Source organism: Streptopelia decaocto (genome assembly GCF_964273445.1).
Source record: "Streptopelia decaocto genome assembly, chromosome: 3".
NCBI lineage: Eukaryota > Metazoa > Chordata > Aves > Columbiformes > Columbidae > Streptopelia > Streptopelia decaocto.
This window is the reverse complement of record NC_138656.1, coordinates 94639477-94666660: the sequence shown is the minus strand read 5'-3', so window position 1 is coordinate 94666660 and position 27184 is coordinate 94639477. Positions and strand designations below refer to the sequence as shown.

Genomic DNA, 27184 nt, shown 5'->3' with positions numbered 1-27184 from the left:
CGAGCGAGCAGCGCGGCGGGCTGAGCGCCCGCGGGCACCGGCGGGAGGGGCGGGGCGCGGGGGGCGGGGCCCCGCATGGCAGCCGCGCGGGCACGGCGGGGCGGGGCGCGGGAAGGAGGAGGAAGAAGAGGAGGAGGAGGAGGGTGCCGGTGGCGGTGCCGCCGGAGGGAGGAAGGAGCGAGCACGCCGCCGCCGGGACTTGGCTGGGGCGGCCGGTGACATCACGCGCTGGAGCTGCTGCAGAGGGAGACGGAAAATGGCTGCGGCAAGGTAGCGGGGGCTGGCGGGGCTGCTCGGCTTCCTCGCGCGGGCCGGGGACCCCTGTAGGAAAGGGGCAGAGCCCGCCGGCCGCCCCGCTCCGCCCCCGCGGCTGCCCCCGCTCTCCCCGGTGAGGAGTCCCCGCCCGCCGCCGCGGAGGGCAGCGACCTGCGGGGCGCGGGGTCGCGGCGACGGTCGCCCCTGCAGGTGTGTGTGCGCTGGCGGGGGGTCGCGGGGGCTACTGACCAGCAGACCCGGGACACCGGTCGCGGCCGGTTTCATGGCGAAGCCGCCGCAGGGGGAAGGGATTGGGAAGTGTTAATGAAAGACATCCTGAGAAGGTGATCGGGGTCCTTGCGTCGCGCTGACCCCTGTCTCTGATGCTGGGATTTAGGCACAGCTGCCAGTGGGAGGGGCAGCACCAGCCTTCTTCATCTGGGCTGTGCACTAACGCACACACGACGTTTGGTGCTTGTGGCCCGGGCGGTGCGTGGTCTGCACGCCCGCCGGGACGTGTCCCGGCTGAAAGCCGTGCAGAAGGCGGCTGGTGCGGGGTCGCGCTGCGGCGGGAGCGACCCGGGGACAGAGCCAGCGTGCCGCAGCTGATGGCAGCTCCTGTGCCCTTCTTTGCCGCCCTGCTGGAGCTCATGCGTCGCGTATACCATAAAAATCCTGGCGTGTGCAGGTTGCTAATGCAGATAATAACAAGAGTTTATCTCTGTCACTTATTGCTACCCATGTAGCTCTCACTTTGCTGATACTCCTGACTTTCAAAGATTATTTCAGAGGTCTTTGAAAAACGTAGTTTTTAAACTCCCTTGTACTACTACTACTGCACACGCACACACAATTACATGCTGCAAATATATCCAGGTAATATTTTCCAACATATTTTTGCCTGGGTTACTGGGGGAAAAAAGTTAGGGTTAATTCGTGATGAAATTTATGCTCCTTTACATCTATCTTTGACATGAGCACATAAATGAGAGGAACATTTTGGAAACTTTATGGAAATAATGAATATCTCTGTAAACACTGGAACAACAATGAAATGTTACTGCTTTACATGACTACCGTAAAATTATATAGAAAAGCGTATGTGCAAATTTAAACTAAACTACAAAATATGAAGGACAGAGAGGGAAACGTATCTATGGTAGCTTAAATAAGGTCAGGAAAAATTATCTGTGGAAGACTAAAATTCATTTATCTCTGAACTAATAACATTGTAACACTTTACCCTTAATGACAGGGAAATCTCTCTTCTTTTAACAATTCTCTTGACATGGAGTTTGGGGGCTAAGTAAAAAAAGAAAAAATATGTTGGCTTTTAGGTCTCTAATATTTTATTTCAGGAATTTTGTATCACACACAGTGAGCCAAAATAGGCTGTCATAGTACTTTGTAAAATGGAAAGTTGCTTCATTGCAGCTTTTGATTTAAAGCTTTCCCTGGCAGCCTAGGAACTGACAAATGCGATAAGGTTGTGTTGCATCACGTGACGCAATATTGAAATCTTTCCTAACACCGCAGTACACTGCAGTAAAATGGTTTTAATGCAGATTACCTGGAGATCACTCAAACGGTTCACGTTACCTCGCTGTTACATGAAGCAAGTTGGTGTGATGCTCCACTGCAGGATATTGCAGGAGCAGCAAACTTTTGGACACCTTTTGCTCTGCGCTGATTTATTGTTTCAGAATGCAGTGGTAGAGAAAATGTAACACAGCAGTGACTGCATGGCAAATTGCAGAGAACTGAGAGGGAACAGTTATTTTCACATTGTTCTCGGGTAGCAGTGCGTAGAAAACATCTGACTGACAAATCTCTAATGTTAGCTTTTTAGTTGAAGGTTTATAGCTTTCCCCTTCTAAGACTTAGAGCTCATTGGTGTCTTGAGGATAATATTTTGCCAAAAGGATATAATAAATTTTATGACAACTGCTTAGTTGGTGGTTTTTTGGGGGGTTTTTTTGAATGTGAAAGATAATACAGTTCAGCACAAGAAATGCTGACATGCATGAATTTTCACAGAGCTACTGCTCCAGGCTTCTGAGCTAACTGTTTCACATGTATACCAAACCGCTGCTATGGCTTTCGATATATTCATTACTGCTCTGTGTTGGTTAAATACTGTGAGGTTGGGTAGTGTGGTTAAAATATTACTTCCACGGTGAGTAAATTTTAAGTTACTGAAGTTATTTCACATTAAAAATAAGAAAACTATATGTAAGTAGAATTTTTTTCTTCAAAATAGTAATAAAGAGAAATTAAAATAAGTTTTATGTTTATAGCCTTTTTAATACAAGCTTTTTTGCAGAATGTTTTTTGGGGAACTTTTCATAAATCTTAAGGATGATAAACAGAGAAGAGAGAAGGAATGAAGAGAGAAGGTTAAAACAAAATTGTTGGCTCTCAGCTGAGATTTGACCTCAGAAGGAGAATCCAGGAGGTGAAGCTATTTCAGAGAAGAGGAAGTAAAACAAGGTAACGGAGTCTTGAGATTAATGGTGGCAAGAATGTGTGGAATGGCAAGGCAGGTCAGAAAAGAGATCCACATAGCTGAGACCTTGAGCCAAGTTAAGAAAGTAGTGTCCAAGCCTGAAATAAATAATGGGTACTGCTACCATTTCAGGGTATGCATGATGTGGCTTGCACTTTTGCAGAGATGTGAGAAGATGGGAGGTAGCATCATACAGATGTGTCTCACAGGGAAACAGAGCAGTGACAAAGTCATGGCCACAGCTGCAGTTTTGGGCAGGAGGCTTGGAAGCAGCCTTTCAGTTAAGCAATGCTGAGGGAGGAGGTGGTGATAAGTACTTGGGCAGAGGGATGAAAAAGGAAAGTTCTGCTTCAGAGACTCCACAGAAAAGAGGCGACCAGCAAATGTTTGCAGTGGAAAGGGACAGGAGGGGAGGATGTTTCTCTGGTTGTGGTCACTCTTGAATGCAGTTGTTTACCTATATTCCCAAGTTTCATTAGGGAGGGGAACAGCACAGATATGATGTCAAACTTCTGCAGTTCAATGGAAGAGTTGAGCAGGAAATGTGTTGTAGCACCAGCAGCCCTCCTGCAGGGACACAAGGCAGTACTGTCCTAAAATATTCTTTCAGCCAGTCTTTTTTATGATAACCTGTTCTGACTTAGCAATCTTGCCCAGCAAAGCTGAAGGTAGAGATACTTTCTTCCCTTACTTTTGTACTGTTTGCAGAGTTGCAGTATAATCTATGGACTAGTGCATATTCTTTTATAATTTCCATAAGATTCAGCAACTTTTTTTATTATAAAAGAAACCAAAAATCCTACCTGGGTACCATGGAAAGGAATAAAAAAAATGCAAAAAGAAAGTATGGTGGTGCTTGGAATGGAGAAACCACGTCTGCAGAGAACTGCTGACATCCCCCAGTATGAGCCATGGGATTCAAGGGCAGTCAATTCTCAGAAGTCACCTCTCTGTTCCTACAGATTTAGGCCTTGTGGACCTCATTTTGTAACTGTAAGACTCCCTGTATTAATGAACCAAAAGAAAGAGGTCACATGCCAGATCTGGTGATTTGGACATAAGAAAAGGGTAAAATAAATTATATGATTTCAGAAGAGTTGCTAAGTAAGCAGAAGAGTAAGATCATTTCCTTTCACTGGTATGTAGGTATTCTTTGAGGACTGTGTTTCTACTAATTAATTAAAATTAAGTAAAATATTCTGCTTAAATGACTACTTAACTGTTTAGAAGGGTTCTCTAATCATCTAATACCTCTTAACAAAATATTTGGATGTTTTTTTCTAATCAAAGTGGAACCTAAGTAAATGCAGTAAAAACCAAAGCAGCAAGCAAAGCAAATACAGAAAATATTGTAGTATCTGCGTATTATCAACTTCATTCAGTTAAAGGTCCCCTCCAACCCAAAGTGTTCTATGATTATATGATTCTATAAATAATTGACTTTCCCTCTCAATACTCTACTTCATGGGTTATATGCTGTCCTCAGTGTGCTTTCTAGCAGTTTAAGATAATGTATGAGAAGATGTTGTATGAGTTTCTAGTAGATGATTAAACCTGATAAAATACATTCTTCAGCTGAAAGAATAAGAATTTCCAGCTTGATATAGGCGTCACATGAAAAAAAAACCTCAGCAAGGTTATTGCAAATCTTTGTTTTGCAAAACTTGTTAATTTGTTTGCTCTATGCAGTGCTTTGTGTGTTTGGAAGGCACACTAGCATTAGTTAATTCCCACAGTATCCTTTAAATTTGATAAATACATATTATTATTTCAGAGAATTTGAAAAGAGAAGCTAAACTGTAAAGGTAGTTTAACTTACCCAAGACCAAAGTGTGATTCCAGTACTGCAGACTAGAGCCCTCCATGACTGGAATATTTTACCATCTGCAGGTGTCTTGGGTGACCATGTAAAACCAAATTCTGCCTCCTTTATGTATGCAGAGGTAATTGACCTTATTTTGCAGGTTCATCAACTCGCACAGCTTGCATGTTTTGATTACCTCTATTTATTAGACTGAATGTAAATCAAATGGAGTATGAGCCATGTAGTTAGAATCACAGAATTATATAGGTTGGGAAAGACCTTTAAGATCATGGAGTCCTACTGTTAACCTAGCACTGTCAAGTTTACCTCTGAACCTCTAAGCACCTCATCTATATGACTTTTAAACACCTCCAGGGATGGTGACTCAACCACTTCCCTGGGCAGCTTGTTCCACTGCTTCACAACCCTCTACTTGAATAAATTTTTCCTAATATCCAATCTAGACCTCTCGTGGTGCAACTTGAGGCCATTTCCTCTCGTCTTATCACTTGTTGTATGGGAGAAGAGACCAACACCCTCCGTGCTACAACCTCCATTCAGGTAGTTGTAGACAGCGATAAGGTCTCCCCTCAGCCTCTTTTTCTCCAGGCTAAACAGCCCCAGTTCCCTCAACCGCTCCTCACAAGGCTTGTGCTCCAGACCCTTCACCAGGTTCATTGCCCTTCTCTGAACTCTCACATCAATGTCTTTCTGGCAGTGAAGGGCCCAAAACTAAACACAGTATTCAAGATGGGGCCTCACCAGTGCTGAGTACAGTGGCACAATCACTTCTCTAGTCCTGCTGGCCACACTATTCCTGATACAGGCCAGGATGCTGTTGACCTTTTTGACCACCTGGGCACTGGTGGCTCATACTCAGCCAGCTGCCAATCGACACCCCCAGATCCCTCTCTGCCAGGCAGCTTTCCAGCCACTCTTCCCCGAGCCTGTAGCGCTGCCTGGGGTTGTTGTGACCCAACTGCAGGACCCGGCACTTGGCCTTGTTGAAGCTCAGACAATTGGCCTCAGCCCAACAATACAGCTGGTTCAGATCCCTCTGTATGGCCTTCCTACCCTCCAGCAGATCAACGCTCCCACCCAACTTGGTGTCACCTGAAAACCTACTGAGGGTGCACTCAATCCCCTTATCCGGATAATTGATAAAGAAATTAAACAGAACTGGCCCCAATATTGAGCCCTGGGGAACACCACTGGCCACCAACTGGATTTGGCTCCATTCACCACAACTCTTTGGGCCCGGCCCTCCAGCCAGTTCTTTATCCATTGCAGAGCACACCCATCCAGGCCATGAGCTGCTGGCTTCTCCAGGAGAATGCTGTGGGAGGCTTTGCTAAAGTCCAGGTATGCAGCATCCACGGTCTTTCCCTGATCCACTAAGTGGGTCACCCGGTCATTGAAGGAGATCAGGTTGGTCAAACAGGACCTGCCTTTCATAAATCCTTGCTGACTGGGCCTGATCACCTGGTTGTTGTATACATGCTGTGTGATGTCACACAGGATGATCTGCTCCATAATCTTCCCTGGCACCAAGGTCAGACTGACAGGCCTGTAATTCCCTGGATCCTCCTTCCAGCCCTTCTTGTAGATGGGTGTCGCATTTGCTAACCTCTGGTTACCCAGGACTGTTGATTGAAGTGGCTTGGTGATCACCTCCACCAGCTCCCTCAGTACCCTTGGGTGGATCCCTGTTGTGCACTCACGGCTTATGGCATTGCTGGAAAAATGCTGGCAGGAATTCTGTGGGCATAAATTTACTTTGCAGATGGAGGCTGATATTGAGCCGATATGGAAATATACTGCTAAAGCTCCTATGGCTTTTTTTTTTTTTTTACTATCACAGCAGTGATATGCCCTTTTGTCCTTGGTTAAAATTTGCTCTGTATTCATTTTTGGCAGTGTTTAATGTACCAGTTGTCAATCTGAATGTGGCCTTGCATCCCAGAGGGAATTGCACTTCATTTGTATTTGATGTATATAATTGGAAGTTCCTTAAGGATTGTTTCAGACCAGTATACAACACTGGTCGTTGAGCTCTTATATTCATTTATAAAGTTACATTGAACTACACACACTAAAAAGACATTTAATTTTACATGAGGGAAAAAATAGCTCTAATAAGGTTTGAGGTTGTTACCCTTGCAGGGAAGATGCCTTTCTGTCAATTCTCCTAAGCGCATGCACAACCACTCTCAGCTGCAGTAATATTCTCTGGAGTAAGACAATGTATATGTCTCTTGTTCTAGCTCATGACCTTTAATAGTAATGCAGATTTTTTTTTTAACTGGAGATCATCAAGTTCATCCCTCCTACCAACATGCTGCAAAACCAGAGCAATTGAGGAAGATCTTTGGAGTAAAAGAGCAGGCACTTCAAGTATTAACCAGGCATGACTTCTAATCTATTATCACTCCCCTATGACAACCAATAAAGACACAGGAGTAGAGATAGTTAAGATGCCACTAGGTTATTAAATACAGACCAGAGCTCAAGCCTGGGATTTCCTTAGCTATTTCACTTCTGTGCTCTTCGAGTTGAAGAGAGAATGTCACGGATAGTAATACTTTGAGGCAGCACAGATTATTAAAAGATATAAGATACTCTTTTTTAAAGGTGGCAAAAACTAAGATGTCTTTCTTATAAACTTCCCACCAGGTTATCAGTGGGTTTGTTTCAACAAGTCCATTTTGAAACTATGTTAGTTGCATATGGAAAGTACATCTAATATTTTTTTCAGCCTTCTAGGAGAAGGGTATTTGAGAGCTTGGCTGTTACATAGAGCAAGTGCACAGTTTTTCCACCTCAGCACAAATTTGCATGTGGTCAAACATTCCCTTAATGATTCTGCCTTGCCATAAACATCTTTAGGCAAAATAAGCAAATACATCACTGGTCTTTAACCTTCATAATTTGGGAGCTCTTAAGATGTGTTGAATTGAATTACCCAAGCCAGATCAGAATGAGGGTAGCCAAGTGGTAGACTCTACAGAGCCAAGCTGACTTGTTTCTTCTCCCAGGCTACTTCCTGCTTCTAGGAGTTTGCATGTATTAACCTGCATGGAAATAGCTTTTATGTGACTATTCAAATTCCTGTAGCTTAGGTAACTCATCCAGTTCGATAAATAAAATTATTTTTGTTGGTCTGTATATTAATACATTTTGTTGTGCATGGCATTTGCGAACAAGCAAGTGAAGGTGGGTATTAGTTTTCTATCTGTCAGCTGTGAAATAACTATTTAATAAAGATACTAATCTACATTGTAGAATTAAGATAACTTCCTGCATCTTGTTATTTGGCATCTTGTTATCTTTATGTGGATCTTTCACTGAGTGTGGGATTAAAATACAGATAAATAAATATGTGTTTTCTAGGCATGTGAGGTATCTAAGCTCCTATTTAAACTCAGTTCAATCACTGGAGCCCAAAGAGCAATTTGCTTCCCTAAATGTATGTGTTTAGTGCCATTTGAGGTGTCTGGAGTTAGTAACCACCCTCATGAACCTGGAGGAGGGTCTAGGCCCTATGTGAGATATGTTCAATAGAGGCTTGACTCTTGTGACTGTTGGGAGGTGCTGAAGGCTGAGACATCTCCAGAGGGACAGCAGTTGTGATAAAGACCTGTGGGAGATTTGCACTTCTGAAGTAGCAGCTGAAGGCAAAGCAGAACACCACAGGACACTGGTGGTAGACAACTACATTTAGGAAGCCAAATTGATCCTTAGATCTCCACTGATTACGGTGATAACTTAGATACCTGGTGCACCAGTGACACCTAAACATAGGCATCTAAATCTAGAACTGAATCCTGTCCTGAAAGTCCAATAATGATGCCAGGTTACTATCTTGGAACTTACTGAAATGTAGGCCATGTTTTACCATTAGTTTAATAAATTATTAATTAGAGCAAAAGTTTAGTACTTCTAATCCTACTAAATATACACCTGCTTAATAAATTATTTATTTATTCTTTCCTATCACTCAGTATTACAAATAAAATTAATGGTTTGATGCAAAAGTCAGGGATTTTCCAATAAACTCTTGATTTAAGCCACAGTCCTACAAAGGGCTTTGGTGTATTTAGGTATTAATGTTATTTTATAGAACAACTAGGTTGCTAAAACTCTCAGCATGGAGGGCACTACTGTGAAAAATAGTAATGGCTTAATGAATTCCTTGGGCTACTCAAATCAATTTTAGTATGTGAGACAAGGTATGGGCCAAATTCTTTGTATAATCCTGTGGCTTGTAAATGCTGCTGAGGCCTTGAAATCAATGAGATAATCTGCGTAAATAAGGGCAGAAGATGTTGCTTTACCATGAATTGCATAACTTCTTAGAAAAATATCTCAGATTATTTCATAGCTAGTCACACCAGGATAGCAATCATCTCCAGTCAGGAACCAAGCTGTGGGGTATCAGTAATAAAAATCATGTAGTTCTGTTCTTCCTGTGGAAGTGAGATCGTTTCTGTGCATTTATAGTCTTGAAAGTTGCAGTAATGTTCTGATAGATGCTCCCCCAGATTTCCAGCTGAATTTGGAACATAGTGATACTGATGATTCTGGAAAATCTGTACTCGATATTTCTCAGCTGAGAGCAGCAGATTTGTGCTTTTAAGTCTCATTTTTTCCCATAAAATGACTAAGATGTCACACTGTAAATCTTTTGAGCAGTAACACCACTTCTGCATTCTTCCAACAGTACCTAATTCCACTGGAATAATTAATAAATCTTACACTGGTTTCAGGGGAACGAGATTAGAACCCACAACGGGGCATGTAACGTATTTAAATATGGTCATGTTTTCCATCATAAATTTGTTACAAAGAGATGGGAATTTTGAGACTTCAGTGTAGCCCAAGAGTTTTACACCAACATTGTATTTTTAGGTCCTCAAAAGTTCAATGTAAAATGCCATACTCAAAGTGTCACAAACCAAATCTGTGACTACCACTCATTATGCTGAATTGGAAACAAATAGTTTGAGCAAGATAAGAGTAATTTCTAGCTTAGTAAAGGTGGTGTGTTTTGTTTTGTTTTCCCAAGGAAAACTGGGATTATTGAAGGCTGAATTTAATGGCTAGACAATACAAAATATTAGTACTGTATTATGGATCTATGTTGCATGGTTATGGTATAGTTTTATAGAATCATAAAATCGTTTAGGTTGGAAAAGACTTTAAGATCATTGAGTCCAACACTTAACCTAGCACTGCCAAGCCCACCACTAAATCATGTTCATAAGAACCTCATCTACGAGAAATCCGTGGCAAAGCCCTATTTTAAACCACGGCAGAACTGGACCCATTTACTAGGCCTACAATCTCATGTTGTAAATTTGTAATACTTTACACTGCATTTACTGAAAGGAAAGAGAAATAATGATCTCAGCATGCCATCTGCCAACTCTCCATCTGAATGGAACAGACTATGTCAGACAAAGGGTGACATATGTCTTTAAAAGACTTTTGTATGTTTTGTTTTGGTTTTTTGTTCTTTTTTTTGAGTTGCTTAGTAACTGTTCTGTGTGAAAATTTGTAGCATGTGTGCAGAATGTGAGGTGTTAACATGTTTGTAAAAATTAAAGAGGCCAGTTAATGTTTCCTTAAAAATTAAATGGTTCCTTCCTTTTTTTGCCCCTTCTACAAATTACCTGCTTTTAGAAAAAGACAGATTTGTGTCTTAGAACAGCAATTAATCATAAATTTGCATTTCAGTACTTTTCAAATAAGTAGTTAGTGTTTTCAAATGGAGAGTATAGCAGAATTAAGTAAGTTGCAAAACACAAGTGGCTTTCAAAGGTCATGTAATTCTGTCTCTGGTTAGCACCTGCACATATACATCTTCCAATTAAACCACCAAACAAAGCACTGAGTGGCAGAAATCTTACTTGATGACTTGCAAAACTGTGTAAGAAAGAGTTAAAACAGAGAACTGGATACACTTTAACAGACTTCATACTCCATCCTCTTGGCTTCCTATAGCAGAAGGTCTGTAGGAATCCATCCTACAGCTTCAAAACAGAAGAAACTAATACAGGATGGGTTGGACCAAGCCAGCTTCTTAAGGAGGCATACCTCCCCTGTACAGTCACTGAATAGTCAGTGCAGAGAAACAGGCTCTCCCAGACAGTAAGTCATCCACTGTCTTCTAGATATGTGCCTCAGGCTGAAATGAATCACCTTTCTGCAGTGACTGAGCAAAACATGGCTAAACAACCTCTCACTTTTAAGGCAGTAAAAGTTTGGTGAGATTAATCCCACCCCTTTTTTTTTTTTTTTTCCTGATGATACAATATATTTTGCCTTTGATCTGTTTTGGCAAAGGAAATAGTTTAGAGGGAGGCATCTGGAGCAGTCCTTACTCAGACAAAGTTCACATTGACTCCAGTGGGAGAAGAGGGTGAGAAAACACTGCAGGACTTCTCTTCCAGTAAGTGCAGTATTTATTTCAATGTTCCTTTTATTCATTAAAGACATTTTGTTCTACCTTTCCATTCCCTTTATTCACTTGCTAGATGATGCCAGCAGACAGTTTGGTATTATCCCCAAGGCCCATGGGTTGTCACAATAAATTCTGTGGAAAGACTTAGTTTGAATAAATGGCTATTGGGGGAGCTGAAGCCATAGCTCCGTAACAGAAAATACTAACAACTATTGCACTCTGTTCATTTTATTTGGCAATGTAATCGTTCCATTATTTTATGTATAATGCGAGCAGCTGGGGTGATGGCCAGCAGAGCTGCAGCAGGAGAGGTGGGACCTGGCCAGTCCCTGTTGGTGCCCCGCAGCTGCTTTCCTGCCTTGGTCCCTCCAAAAGCAGCAGGACAGACAGGACTGAGCACAAGCCTCAGAAAGCTGCCGGGAGGGTTCTAGACTCCTGCTGGGAGCTAAAGGAGTGATCTAACCCATCCCTCCTCCCATGACTGTTTGTGAAATCTATTCCTTATTTCTCTCAGCATTGTATGTTTGGCAGCTGTTAAGACTCTCGGTGAAGTCAGTTTAGCTGTAGTACTAGTACACCCTCCCACCGCAGGCAATAATCTTGACAGCTCAAAAGAGCTTTATAGATAATGCAGACAAATTGCTGAGCTCTGAGTCCTGCCATGACCATGGTAGAATTTGTCCCTGGCTTTGAGTGGTGGGATGGATTTTCATGCATGCAGGTGCTTGTCTGGTGTAGACTGTGCAAGGGATTTTGGTGCCCATGTGCTTCACAGTGTCCACCAGTGGCACCAGGCTGCTGTCATGGGTTTCAGACATCCAAAAGTTCACTTGTCCATTGACTTCATTAGCCTGTATAACATATATGCAAATCTGATACCTCCCAAAATCTGTTGGACTTGCTACCAATGTGCAGCATTGGCACAGTGTGTGTGTGACCAGCCCCTGTGCTATAGGAATCGTCACTTACCCTCCGTGCTGCGAACAGCCTGTGCGTTCAGTGCGGCCCTGGAAACCCTGGGCTGGCTCACTAACCCTGTACCAGCACAGACCACAAGCATGTCCCATGGCTCAGAGAATATTTGTCTCAATACAACATGGGAAACAACATACACACTGTTAAGGGACTGCAGGGAAACATTAAAAAAATACATATAGAAATCAGCCAATCAGCTTTTAGTCTTAGGACACTGGCAGCTCAAACTTTGCTGCAATTCTGTTGACTTTATGTGGGCTTTTAGGAGGGTAATGAAGCAGCTTGCAGCTGCCAAGGGCCAAAGAGGGGAAAGCTCCAACTACTTTATTTGAGAACTGAAGAACCGGGTGATGGGGATTGCTGTGCTGGCTGGATCAGAGTTAACATTTTGCATGTGGCATGAAGATGTTAAGCTGAGTGGGGTATATACTCAAAAGCAGTTTGAAAAAGACAGAAAAATACTGATGGTCAATGTGGTTGCATGCATGGGCTGCTTTAAATTGTTGTTAGAACAAACACACCATTCAGTTTAGACCTCAGCTATCCCTAGCGAGGTCAGTACCGAAACTTTCCTTTGGGTTCTGCTTTGTCTATATGTTTATTCACCTGAATGATCCTTGTCTGTGGTATGAGGATCCACTCAGCATAGATCGGTGGCAGGATGAGGCCTCTGGTGATTCATACTAGGCATAGACATTCAGGCTGCTTCCTCTCCAGAATTTACCTGGAATGGATGTTTCCCAGTCTTTCTAACTCTCTTTAAAGAAAATTAATGTGAATTCTTGCAAACACAGTCTCCTGTCTTCAGCAGTGCAGTACTTAACAAATCCTACTGCTATCACACTGAACACATTCTGCATAAAAGCATGATTTAATACTCTTTTTAATGGCAATTTTTAACGCTGCTTGCCTCATTGTGTCAGTAAACATGTTGACATGGGTGCAGCTGTCTTTCGCAAATTAACAAGTTCACCCCTGTGTGAAAAGCCAGCTCTGCTGAGGCGTAGCACAGGCATGGTGAATAGTGGTGAGCTGGGCTTCTGCAGACAAATTGACGTTGCTTCTTAAAGCACTGCAGCCAGATTTTCTCACTTTGACATAATAGCCCCACGTAATTCTCCTTTCCTAGCCTGAGTTACATATTTGACAGCCTCTGCGTGAGTCAGTAATTTGCCTCCGACTGATTGAGGCCAAGTAAATCACAAATCATGCTGTCACATCTGGGAATTCATGAGGTTTCAGCTCTGTAAAAGTCCTTCACCTCTATGAACTGACAGGCTAAACCATACATTTGTTGGAAAGAAGATCGAGGTTTGACAAAATCAGATTTTTTATTAATTTGGTTTGTCTGATTTAATAATTTTTAAAGTAGAAAATATCTTCTCTGAGTATAATGGAAACACTTAAATGAACCTCTTACATTACCAGTAGAGTTTTATAGTTTTTCATGCTTTTGTGTAAAGCATATATAAACTTCATTAGAAAAATAAAGCACGAAATATGACTTGTTCCCTTCTGCTGTTGTAGAACTTAAGTGCTTTAAAAATCCCAGAAACAATCCTTTGCTTTAAAAAATATTGTTTTATGTAAGCAAAGGATTTAGCTGTATTTTTGGTTTTGAGTTCCCCGTGTTGCTGTTATTCTTCATGAAGCAGCCCAGTTCTCTTCCAGTCCTTAGCCTGTCATTTCTTTTGTACGTCAAGTTTTCCACTGCCAGAACATGTCACACCTCACCCAGTCAGTTGTTCTGGGTTGGTTTTCTGTGGCTGCAGTTGTACATCTTGCTGTCCGTGAGATGAATAATAGAGCCCTGGAAGTCATACATCCCTCTTCGTAGCATGTATAACTAGGACTTTCCTTCATTCTAGGGAATGTTTTCATCACACCAGTATCTTTTAGCTAGAGGCTAGACTGAAAACTTTTATTGGGGCAAATGTAGCGGTAACAGAGATCCCAGCCCAGAGATGTATTAAGCATGGCAGTAATAGGGAAGCAAGGGCTCTGTGAGTGAGAGCTGTTTTCTCTGCATAGTTCTGACACAACTGTCTGACGTGCGTGTATTGAGGAGACTGTCTCCCAGCTTTCAGGGCAGATATAACACGCTGCTTGCCTAGTTTTCCTTATCCGGAATATTTTCATGCAAGGAAATTACCAAGATCCAGGAATAGGAGGGTTGTTTTGGGCTTTTTAAAGTGTTCTTGTAACATTCCTGTGGCATGACATGGTAACAGCTATTTTTCCTATGGTGTCCTACAGGCGGTGTCTGTGTGACAAGAAAACCACTTAACAATGAAAAAATTCACGCTGTTTGATTTTGTAAATGATAATTCACTGCAAATTGGAGAGACTTCATGGATACAGGACCTTCCCAGTGATGACAAAGAACTAGAAAGACTGCTGAAACCAAATGAGCACGTGCTAGTAAACTGGCCTGTGGGCGAAAGAAAGACAGAAAAGCACCTGGTAAAAGTTGTGTATATGAGTGGTGAGCACAGTTCCAGAGCATTTGTCTGATGTGAAATTTTAATCTAGTTGCAAGGTATTGCTACCTGATTTTCTGTGCTTTGGTCTTTTTTTCTTTTCATCACTTCAGATGACCCCCAAGAGCTGGTGGAAATGATGCAAAAGATATTACAAGCAGATGAAATTACAAAAATACAAGTCCTTGGAAAAGGCAAGAGGAAGAGGATAGAAATGATATTCTCAGAAAGTGAGGACAGTGACCTGGATAAAGAGCAGGTGAATTTCTGTCCTTATGTGTCTGATAGTGGTAGGCCCATAATGGAAGGAAAGAGACTGTAACTATTGATTTTTCGCAACATAATACACAAAATATGTATAGTAAAGGTAGGAATGCAAGCAGTCTTCATGTGGTACCATAGCACAATAACCTTTCACAGTAACTAGACAGGCCAATAGATTTTGTCCTATGCTATTTAGAGAAGTGTTATCTAAGACTTGGGATGCTCTATAGCTCCTTTACATTTTCTCCCATAAGACAGAAATCTGACCACGGCATAAGAAAGGGAAGGGACCAGGTTTTCTGAGCTTTGCATTGTGCTAAGTTCGCAGTGACAAAACGTAGGGAAAGAAACTATAAACTTAATAATAAAATTACAAACATATTTTTCAAAAATAATATGAATATCGAGTGCACAGTGAATAAAAGTTTATCGTATACTATGAGATACTGTATGAGATCATAAACTTATGAGATACTGTAATGAAAGGCTCTACAGGATGCAAATGCACTATTATGCTCTTGTTTACAGGAGAAGATTATGAAGCATATAAAAAGAAAGAAATCATTGCAGGCATCTGCTCCTGCCAATATCCTGAGTCAACTTGAAACATCTTTAATTAACAAACAGGTAGACATCTCATCTTGAGCAATTTTTATGTACTAAGCAAAAGCCAACCAAAAGGTATTTTTTTAGGGGGGCATAAGAGTTTTGTTTTAGTGAAGTTAATGGTTCTGAAAGACACTACCTTAGAAAATTGGTGAATGGAGAAGAGAGGGAGAAATACATAACAATTTTGTATTACACTGATATTTTTAATGTTAATAGAAATGGTGACAGCTATGTTCAGTAACAGCTATTATTAAAATGCAGAGTCTATACATTCTGTGTACAAAGAGAATATTCTGATTTAGCCAGATATTTGAATGTTAGTTTTAATGCTTTAATTTTATGTTGTTGTTGCTCTAGATAGCATGGTTTTGTTTTTTTTTTTCTTCAGCGAGAACAATATTCAGGAAGCAACTTTCTGTACAGTGAAAGTAGCAGTGATGATGAAGAGCCTTTATTTCAACTATCCAAGGTAGAACTGTGTGCCAAAATAAAAAGTCTCAAGAGGAAGCTGGCAGACACCATGAGAGAAAACTGCCGTCTAAGGCAGTCCCTGGTGATGCTTCAAGGTAAAGTCAGGGGAAGTATTTTGATGACGAGGAAAGCCTGAACGTCATGAAAAGCTTGATTTGTAAGAGACTATTTGGATGGTAATTATGGATGCTGAAGCACTTGACATGGTCAAGGCCTACCATGAGCATCAAGCCTTTGATGCATGGCAGCATTTAATTCCAGCAGCACTTAGAAAAAACTGTCTTACATGGAGGCCAGGCAATCATAGAGTTAGAAACGGAAAAATCTGTCTAAATGCTGTCAGTTGTTCCCAAGAGAACATTTCTGTATGCTGTAAATAACCATCGGCTAAGCTCAAACACTCCGCTGACCAGTCCAACTAACCTCATTTATTAGCAGTCTTTCTTGATCTACCAGAATTTTCTTTATTCTGGAATGGTTTCATTTCTAATTAGTTTGGTATTTCCTCATTATTGATAATCTGAGTTAGTCTCAGGTGCCACAAATTTAGTCCTCTCCCAGAGGTGAAGCATTTTATTATTTTATAAATGAACCCTTCATCACTTAGTGATCATCTGGTCTGAAGCTCCTCTTACTTGCCCTGTCCCTCACTATGGGGCAGCCAAGACTGAATAAAAAATTTCAAAACATTGGTGAATGAATAAGGTTTAAAGAGGATTTGCTCATTCTCTTGCCAGCTGCATCATACCATCCCTAGACACCCCAATATATCTTTTTTTTTTTTTAATTGTCATATGATTTTGCAAGTGCTTATCAGGTCCATTGTTCACCTGATTCTATTCCATATATTATTCCACTTGCTTTGAATCATTCATCTTCACCTTTTTTAATATTATTTTGAAACATTTTATTAGTGTCTCTCAACTTTTCTTACACATTTTGGTCCATTTGCCTTGTGTCTTAAGGACTTGTATTAGTATTTTCTGTAATTTAGTGATTCTGTATATTGCTGATTCTTTATCCCTTGCATCCTTTTTGCTCTGAATTGATTCTTCTTAATGGACTCTATAAAAGTTTATGTTTGAAAATAAATATTACTTGGAGAAAAGGTTATTTAAATTCTCTTAGACTGAAAAAGAGGAAAAATGTCTGTGCAGTCTATGTAACTTATTTGAAGGGAAAAAAAAATCATAACATTACTTAGCCCATATTGAGTAACTTTACAGACTTGTAGAGATTTTGAGATAGCAAAAAGAAAAAAAAAGATAAATAGCCTACTTAGTGCCATGATGGGCATAAAATAATGGTTCCTCTTAGCTTTGCAGAGAACTGATCTATCCTATTCTAGAAAGAGAGGCCAGATCTTCATGAGTGAGGCCATCAGAGTGGCAGGAAAACATAAAGCACATTGAAGCATCTTTGCTGACTACTTTGACTCTTTCACATCATGACAGAAACATAATTACAAAAATTTACATGCTTATGTAATTAGAGTCTGAAGCTTCGATTACTGTTTTAGCCCTCGTATTCCATTTGATTTCAGTGTTGCCGCAGGCAGTCACACATTTTGAGGAGCTGGTAGGGATGGCTGAAGCGCTGCTCAAAGGAGGGGTGACATCATCTACGTCCAGTCTGCCTTCCCATGCTGTTTGGAAAGCAGCTGCCAACCCATTAGCAGATTCGTATGCAGCTGTGCACAGTAACGCCAGCTCACCAGTGACTTTGAATGTGGACGATGAGGAGCAACAGGCCGAAAAACAGGTCAGTTAAAAGGCATAAAAATTAAAACTTTATACAGTACAAACTTTACTGTTGTAGTATAACAACTATCAAAAAATAAGCATCAGAAAAAATCATTTTATCATCCTTCAGTCGATGATGTGACTAATGAGCTCCTTTTATGCAGAAGGCTCTTTCCATGAGAAATCAAGACTTAATTCAGTGTGCTGGTACACTCCCAAACTCACTTTGGTTTCAGCGGCTTTGCACATCAGTGACTAAGGGCAGAATGCTGATGCATGAAGAAAATACTGAGACCAGGGATAACTTCCAGCCTAATACTTTGGATGCCAGAGGGGAATGGTAGTGTTTCAGAGATAATCTAAGAACAATACCAGCAGTCTGTTTAAACTATTAGTAAGTACATCGAGGATGGTATGATTCTGCTCTTGTTCCAGACACTGGCGAGCAGTTAAGTAGAAATAAATTTATAGAGAGATAATGGGTGATGCTCCCCTATTCTCTGTAATTATAACAGAGCATAATTAAGAAATCTCAGGCACAAAGGCTGTACATGGAGAATATAAAGACTCAACCAAAAGAATAATGCCAGCTTCTGCATTTGCAATTTATATAAAGATTCTTATGCACCAAGTCATGCCTGTTGTTGGAAATCATTCTCCTGCATTGTCATGGGGTCCCCAAAACCAATGAAATCTACGAAGAATTATCCAGGTATGATGTTTTGACTAGATATTGCAATATACAAAATCTGACCTAACATCTCCAAAGAAATAAAAATAATTAATTTTCTAAGCAACGGAGCCTTATTTAAATAGAGGTAGCTGAAAATTGCCCATTAGGAGAGTTCAGATGCTTAAGTTGTACAGCCGCTGTGTGCTGAAGTCACTCTTGAAGCCCAGGACCAGATGTCACAGTTCTTTGGGCACGTCTGCTCGGAGGCAGGAATATTAGCTTGGGCGCAGCGCCATGCTCCCGAGGCTGTACAGATTCCAGGCCAGCACTGGACCACAGCCAGCCCACATGGGGTGCGAGCAGAAGGTTTTAGATGCGTCTGAACATGTCCTGTCTCCACGAGTGAGTAATAAGGATTGCTTGGTGAAGTGTTTGCTAGGATGAATAGGGGTCTTTAGTTTTCCCCACACACGCTTCTGAAAAAAAAAAATCAACCTGCAGGTACAGTTGCAAATGCTGAGTGGTATGCAAATTTAGCATTGATCTCAAGCACTCAGTTTGCAGAAATTCCTTTGGAAATTGTAGGGATTAAAAAACGAAAATTGTAAAAAATATCTTTCAAAGGTAATACTGTATAATATTTCTAGAGAACTGCAATAGTTATGTCTATTACCAATTTTATTTTCCAGTTCAAGATCGAAAAGTGGCAGATTGCACTATGTAACAAGAGCAAACCTCAAAAGTTTATAAATGACTTGATGCAAGCACTTTATACACATGAATACATGGCTACACACAGCCTCACAGGTGCAAAGTCGTCCTCTTCAAAGGATAAAGCAGCGAAACCAGCAATGAATCAGAATGAAGTTCAGGAAATCATAGGTGATGACTTGTTAACGTTACTAAATGTGGCACTGACTTGCTAGGGGGCTTTCTCTGAGGGGGGGGCTCTAATGCTTAACAGCTGGTTTGCTCAGGTGATGTGCAACATGTTTTATATTTCCTTTTTCCGGTACATACGTTACCCATCTTTTACAAATACTGTCAGTGAGATGCTCAGTAGTATTTTTTCTATTGTGTGAAATCTGTGGTTTTTACTTGAGTGGCTACTCAGCACAGTGATATATATTTTTTTAGCTTTTGAAAGGTTAATCTACAACAGTCAAACGTGAAGCCTGAGAATTAATGGATAGGGGAAGGTAAATAGAGGACACACTTGGATCAAATGTGAAATAACGTCTGCTATATTCTGGAGTTAGCGAATGTTATGAATTCTGACATTTTAAATAGCACTGGAGGCAAAACAAGACAATAAGTAGAGAAGACAGGAATAGTGATCAAAGAAGCAAACAAGATTTGTTTTATGCTTAGGTTAAAGGCAAAAAATGTTTGGTGCATAGGAAAGAGAATAATTTCAGTTGGAAGTAGCAGCTTTAAAGAAAATAGTATTTTGTGAGTACATGAAGCCTGATTTTTGTTGGATACACACCTGTATCTTAATACATGAACAACGTAGCCTAAATTCCTGTACTAGAATCCCTTGCCCATTGCCATTCACCTGGACTTACCCAGTTCTCTTGGTTCCTTTCCAAGCTTAGCTCCAGTTTCTGTACCTTGATCCAGGTTTGTTGAAGTTGGCCAACAGTTTCAAAAGTTACCAGTTGCAGAAACCTCTTTTACTAAGAACCTGACTAGAGGAAAAAGGCCCAAAGTCAAGAGAGAGAAAACGAAAGACTGTGTAAGGTGGTGAAAATAGATTTAGAGGCAGTAAGATAATACAATTTCAATTGTATGAGAGGAATTAAAAAGATTTCATGGGATGAGAAGAACAGTTGGACTCAATGATCTTAATGGTCTTTTCCAAGCTAAATGATTCTATGATTCCAAGAGCTGCTAGTGACTTTTCTAAAAGTGCATTCTGCAGAAGGTCCTAGGCAAAACTGAAACCTGAAGCAGAGAAGATCATCAGGACGCTGAATGCAGCACGCTGCAGAGAACTCAGTGACAAAGGGGACCCTGTAGAGAAGTCAAAGAAGTTTGTTAAGGGAAATGAGAATGCTCCTGAATTCAAATAGAAAAATGTCAACATTATACAAGAGAAGAAGAAAAATAAGATGGAAGGCTGGAAGTTCTAGGACTGTAGAAAATTAGTTAGTAGATCGTATTATTTAAAGAAAGTGGGAACTAAAAGACTTCAAAATGACATGAAAGTGGGGAGAAATCAAGGGAAGGGAAGATGATGGAGGAGACCAGGAGTTGCATTCCTGATATTAAGTCCTGTTTGGGATTTTTTGCATTCAGAACAAGTTAGCCCGCCAAAGCAGAAGGGAAATTTTTAGGGAAGGAGACATCAGCTGCAAATGAAAATTAATGAACAAAACCTGTAAAATTCAGAGGTGTGAGGATTGACAAGGATGGGAATAGGACTCTCTGATCAAGAACAGAACAAAGGGAGAGGAGATGAGCAAACACAAACCACTCACTACGGGAAGCCCTTGTGGCCCTGGAATTCCCATGGAGCTTGCCAAGAGCAGGCACAGCAATATGGAAGGCAAAGAGAAAAGCAAGAGCTGGTGCACACAGTATCTCTTAAGTAGTGTTTGAAGGCAGCAAAGTAACTAGAGCTTAAGCCGAAGTAGCTGGAAATTTCAAAGACACAGGAAATGCATTTTAGATCATACATCTGTTGTTTCTCTGATCTGGAGGCCTCATATATGTAATCTCTTTATTTTGCAGGAATCACAAAACAGCTGTTTCCAAACACAGATGATGCTTTAATTAGGCGAATGATGGGACAAAAACTGAACAATTGCACCAAGAAGCCAATTTTAAGCAAAGATCTTAACTCAGGTGCTTTTCAGAAGCATAGCTTTTGGTAAGTCTTAAAAAAAAAAATCATCATAGCCTGCCATTTGTAATTCCATATATTAACCTGTGGTAACAAAATCTAAAAGCAATGTTAAAGTTATCATGAAGATATATGTTCATATACACATTGCCAAATAGGTAGATACTTTTATAACCTTGTACCAAATGTACATAATACAAAAGCAGTCCAGCTTAACATTACATCACAAAAAGATTTGTTCATTCTAGACAAAGCAGCATGTGGCTGTTAAATTACAGGAAGAGAATCCAGAAGTAAACAGATGGAGTTACTTTGATCAATATATCTATTTCAGATTTGGCATTATTTACTTTTCTTATTATTCTCTGTAGGCTCTCCAGAAACCAGTCAATTCCTTTTTCATGTCACTTCTGCCTCAATTAACCCACAAGTAAAGATAAAGATAATCACAGCTCTTTTGCACCTACTGTTAAAAGTACTGTAGGAGAGCTCAATTAGCATTCTTCTACTGCCAGAAGAGTCTAAATCATTGTGACAGAGGAATTATTAAATAACATCTTGCTTAGTATGGGTATTCTTAACCTTGTGAACAAGACTAGTCTCAAATTGCTGAACTCATTCCTAGCATTAGTGAAGTCAGCTATTTGCACAACACTGTTTCCATATATACCAAAAGTACACATCATAGAATACCTGAGGTTGAGAGGGACCTCTGTAGGTTGGCAAGTCCAACTCCTGCTGCTCCATGCAGGGTCACCTAGACCGGGTTGCTCAGAGCCATGTACAGTTGGGCTGAGGATCTCCAAAGATGGAGACTCCACAACTTGTCTGGGCAACTGTGCCAGTGCTCGGTCACCCTCACAGTGAAAAAATACACATAGATAAAATCCCCTTGAGCCTTCTTGAGGCTAAACAGCCCCAGCTCTCTCAGCCTCTCCTAGGGATTAACAAGGAACAGGATAAGAGATTAAAATTAGTGAGACAAGGAGAACAGATTTGTCCTTACTTAGACTTTCCATACTGAAATAATATTTTACTTCTTCCTAGTTCTGTTACCTCATGCATGTTTTAAAATTTGTATTTGCAGCTCTAAGGCACTTCATAATAACAACAACCAAAAAAAAACTCCATCCCAAAATATTTGACTCTCTTAGGACACAGTTGTTTGAAAAGTATTCATAATAGCAGTGCTTTGCTACAAGAATTCTTCTCTAAGCCACCTGGAAGTACTCCATGGACCACCAGTGGGCTGTGAATTACTACTTGAGAAATACTCAGATAATATCTGTTGGAGGAATCCGCATACACAGGTTTTCCCATCTGGAAACAACAAACAAATGTACTAGCCTGGCTAAAATACAGTTTATTATGTTAATTCTTTTCTCCTAGAGCTGAGAAGGCTTCACAAAACAAAGGTCCTCTGTATTTGTAATATACAGTGTGAATTGACTCACTGTAGTATTTTTCCTTGTCCTTGACACAGGTGGTAAAAATAACAGCACAGAAACACAGACCCTGTCTTCCTTGAAAGTATTAAATCTTAAATATTTTAAGTGTTTCTCTGCATCAGATGAATCCATAAATTTTGTTAATTCCTGAGTCTTCTCATGTACACAATATTCCTGAAACCTTGACAGGAGAATCTTAAGCTAGCACTGTGTCAAGGTTTAAGGCAAGGCAGCAATAAACCGTGGCAGACGCTCCCTGTCATGCCCTCATGTCCCGCCACCCCTTCCTTTAAATTGGAAAGATGATTGGAGAGATAAGAGGAAAGGAACAGAGACTTAGACTTCAAGTTGGAGAGTTTTAAAGGGTTTTACTAATGCTACTAATAAATAGAGAATATATATACAAAATACACAAAACCAATCTCAAGTGCTCGATGTGGAGCTGGCGTCACTCCAGCAGCAGAGCTGGGTGTGCGGAGCTGGCGGCTCCAGCAGCTGCAGCTCAGGCCCCGGAAGTCACGGGCGGGACTGCACAGCAAACCCGAACCTGGTTGCGGGATGCAGGGCCTGAGGCCTGTAGGTCACAGGCAGACAGACAGACAGGGTCCTCTCCAGATGCCGGCCACGGTCGAAGAGAACCTGACCCTCGTGATCACCCTCTTATATAGGGGGTATGACAATTATGGGATGGAATACTCAGTTGATCCTCAGTTGGTCAGTTCTAGTCACCTGGTTCCATCCACCCCTCCTCAAACACGCCCCTCTCACAATGGAACTGGGGAAAACTTATCAGTATTTCTTAGCTACCATAGTAATAAATCTAAACATGAGCTTCTTCAGCATTCCGTTGGTCTCTTATCAGCACCGAGTACAGCATCCTATGAAAAATATGCAGGCTAAAACTCAGAAAAGTACAGCCACCTACAAGAACTCAGCTGAAAGAAAAATCACTAAAAGAGAACCGGTCTTGTTTTTAACAAAAGCAGGACACACTGTAATAATTCTGGATTGTTTTTTAATACTGCTTATAGACCTTTCAGTTTAAACTTGATATCTTAAAAATGTCGTTATGTCTGTTATTCGTAAGTGCCTATGTAAAATCCAGTCCAACATCCATTGAAACCAATGCAGATATTGCCTGCGTAGTGTCTCTTGAATGGAAGCTTGTTAGAATACATTTATAATAGATTAGTTTTACATCTGTTACGAATTTCCTCACTGTAAAAGCATTTAAGCACCTTGTAAGTAATCAGGCTAATGGTGGTAATTCCTTTAACTCAGATGACAGAAGTTTTCTCTGTAAGAAAATCAGAAGAATTTCAAAGTGCTCATGATCTCACAGTTCTTCCTTCAGTTCACCTTCCAGCAATGAGGAGTCAAGAGGACATTCTGCAGTGCAGTACCTCTAGTAACAACTTACACACAAGTTACTAACTTTTAAAACTGGTGATATTGCACTTTTGATCTCCTCCCTTGCTGCTCCTCCTTGCTTGTCCACCTCCTCCACCTTTCCCCAGAACTTGATTACAATTCAAGAGAAGAAATTTTGAGTCAAATCCAACGAGACAGACAAGTCACCATCTCAGATCCATATGGCTGAGCTAAAACAAAGAAAAGGGAATAAGTCTGAAGAAAATTAGTTAATCGGCTAATAAAAAAACTCCACTGCTCAAAAACTAAGAACAGTAGTAATTGCATGTTTAATGTTACTATCTCAAGCTTAGTTATAAATTCTCTCAACAGTAGTTCAACAGCTGCTCCTCAGGGCATCATCTCTTCTGCTGTTCCTCCCAGCACACAAGACCAGCAGGATGATGATTCACCAGCTGCTATTGCACAATTTCAGCAAAGTGACAGCCGTCGGACTCCTCCAGCCCCCAGCACACCAGGTCAGCAGGAGCGCTTCAAACCCACCTCCAAGGTGGAGTCTCACCTCGGCAGCAGCTCACCAGCGCCCTCTCCCAACCAGGATCTCAGGAATTTAGACAAAGAATAACAAGGTATTTCATACCACTTCAAATTCTCAACAGAGATTAAGGAGTAGTAAAAAATAAAAAATAAATAATACCTAAATGGGTCTAGCAATAGTGAACAGAGCTACTGCAAGCAGAATACAAGCCTGAGAATAATTTTCTCAAGCAATTGAAAATCCCACAGCATAGAAAAAGATGAAGGCATATTAGTATCTTTGGCTTTAAGATATTATTAAATATATGCATGTTACATGATAAATCAAAAAAGTATAAACTTGTTCTGAAGAATATAGGAGTTCCCCTTAGATAGAAAAAACCCCATTATTTAAAGTAATACCAAAAGAATGTATAAGAGGAACCTTAATCCCCTTGCTTTCACCTTGACAGCTGGTAGAAAACTGCTTTACCAATCAGAGAAAGTTATTGCATATTAATACAAAAAAAATACAGAGGTATGAAAAGAGAATAGAAAAATTTCCTAGTGAAATGAAGACTATGACCAGCACAGGGTTAGAAAGCACAGAAAGCCACAGGAGCAGAGAAGAAATAAAACAGGTATTTAAGGATGTTTTTAACCTGGGAAACAGAAAACATTCTTAGAGCAATGAAACTGCCACTCTGAAGATGTCTTCAAGAAAGAAGCAGCTCATTTTTAACCTCCGAAAGTTGGAAAGGCACTGAAAGAAGCCAGGTTCCCCCTTAGCTCAGGGAAGGGTCTTCCCTGATAGCCTGTTTGGTTGTGGGGGCCATGGCTTTCTCCCATAGGTCTGCTGCTGCTGGTACCCGGCTGGGTTGGCAGCTCTCACTCTCTCTTCTTCCCTGAACATCAGGTCCATAGGACTAGCCCAGTATTTCTGCAAACCTAACTGTACTAGAACAATGCACTAATAAAATGCACTGTGGAGAACACTTCTGTGTGGGCAGGGGTATGAACTAAGTGATCTGCAAGACTTTTTCATGTCTCATTCCTTGTAGATTGGATCAGGAGAAAAGCAGGTATGCAATATGACTTAAGTTCTATCTCATGTTATTAACTAACATCCATAAAATGTAACAGAAGGATGTTTGCTATTATATATATTTTGTATATGTACCTATATGTACAGCATATAAGAATGTATATAGTTATCCATATTTTTGAAGCAACTTTCTATCAAATAAAATGAAACATTACTATGTCTTAGCTCTATTTTATTGTCTTTATTGTCCTCTGGGCCTTTCTTACATCAGCCTCTAATATGTAAGGTGGTTTTTGTTTTTCTCTCTCTCACTTTTTTTTTTCCTTTTTCTTTATAACTGTTCTGAAGCCAATTTCTATAAAGCTCGTAATTTTCAGCTGGGGAAGGGGTTGGCCCACTTTACACCTTAAAGTTGTCCTGGCTGATACTGCACAGCTGCAGCTGTTGTGCCGTTTGGGAGGTACAGAAGCGCTTGGGCAGGTATCACAGTATCACAGTATGTTTGGGATTGGAAGGGACCTCAAAAGATCATCTAGTCCAATCCCCCTGCTGGAGCAGGAACACCTAGGTGAGGTCGCACAGGAACATGTCCAGGCAGGTACATGGAACCAAACACAAATGGCTGCTCTCCCTGGTGCAGCACTGAAGATCACACTGTACTACACGCTCTTCCACTCTGCTGATTAGGTAAGTTATCAAAGGTTTACCACAAAAAGAAAAGGAGGATTTTTGTGGTAGGGTGATGGGCCAGGGAGAGAGATGGGTGTTCTGGACAAAAAGAGCAACATAGAGAAGATCACTCACCAATAAGGTACAGTGTCTCAGTCCCCAAGGAAATTTCCTTAGATGGCAGCCCAGTCTAAGGAGGAGAGTCTTCCACTGCTCCAAGGAAGACCAACTCAACAGGAGTCTCTGATGGGCTCCATTTTATACTCAAGTTGAATCCGAGCTATGATCATTTATGGTTGTGGTCTAGAAACTTCTCTCAAGCAAGGTGTCTCATTGGTCAAAGGCCCTATCTTTTGACGAAAGGGGCATGTGCATGTCTCTTGGTCTAGAAGTTTCTGATGCTCGGAGGTAGGGGGGAAAGCACATCTGGCATAGTGCCTGATACTAACGCATGCAGCATGGCAATAAACATGATGAGTTAGAGATCTGTGTGCAGTTTGGGAGGCTAAGACCTTGCTGAGATCACAGACACGTGGTGGGATGGCTCCCATGACTAGAGTGTTCCAGTGAAGGGATACAGGCTCTTTAGGAAGGACAGGCTAGGAAAACCAGGAGGAGGAATCACCCTTTATGTGAAAGAACAGTTGGAGTGCATGGAGCTCTGCCTGGGGATGGAACAGGAACTGAATGAGAGTTTATAAGTAAGGATTTATAAGTGAGGATAAGTCAGGCAAAAATACCAGGGGGCCTGTGTCAACAAGGAGCTCCTGGTCAAGGTCAAACACAAAAAGCCTACAGAAGGTAGAAGCATGGACAGGTAACCTGGGAGGAACACAGAAACATTGTTGAAGCATATAAGGATGAATTTAGGAAAGCTAAAGCCCAAATGGAATTGAATCTAGCCAGGGATTGTCTGCAGGAATCCCAGAGACCAGGGGGAAAGGCTGGAGCAAGGAAGATGCACCCTTGGTGGAAGAGGATCAGCTCAGGGGATACTTAAGCAAACTGGACACATGTAAGTCCATGGGCCCTCATGGAATGCACC

The 27184-nt window shown here is 41.0% G+C and overlaps 1 protein-coding gene across 7 annotated transcripts; it reads left to right on the top strand.

Moving 5' to 3' along the window:
• The first annotated feature begins 133 nt into the window (after positions 1-133).
• BEND6 (BEN domain containing 6) lies at positions 134-25689 on the top strand. 7 transcript variants are annotated; one of them, XM_082047225.1, is made up of 10 exons: positions 134-270; positions 2579-2745; positions 14260-14488; positions 14597-14742; positions 15276-15374; positions 15745-15922; positions 17371-17588; positions 18932-19124; positions 20979-21117; positions 24333-25689. In XM_082047225.1, exons 3-10 carry the CDS (start codon positions 14293-14295, stop codon positions 24532-24534), a joined length of 1371 nt encoding a protein of 456 aa, XP_081903351.1. In that variant the 5' UTR covers positions 134-270; positions 2579-2745; positions 14260-14292; the 3' UTR covers positions 24535-25689. The 7 variants fall into 7 exon arrangements, with proteins under 7 accessions (XP_081903351.1, XP_081903346.1, XP_081903352.1 ...); XM_082047220.1 differs by having other exon boundaries at positions 24282-25689; XM_082047221.1 differs by having other exon boundaries at positions 150-465; positions 24282-25689.
• The last annotated feature ends 1495 nt before the right edge of the window (positions 25690-27184 follow it).

What these genes read in the sequence shown, in the direction of transcription:
- BEND6 (XM_082047220.1), top strand. Translation starts at nt 14,293, where the DNA reads ATGAAAAAATTCACGCTGTTTGATTTTGTAAATGATAATTCACTGCAA. An exon ending in TGAAGTTCAGGAAATCATAG is followed by an intron (nt 19,125 to 20,978) that starts GTGATGACTTGT and finishes TTTATTTTGCAG; the next exon opens with GAATCACAAAACAGCTGTTT. An exon ending in TTTCAGAAGCATAGCTTTTG is followed by an intron (nt 21,118 to 24,281) that starts GTAAGTCTTAAA and finishes TTCTCTCAACAG; the next exon opens with TAGTTCAACAGCTGCTCCTC.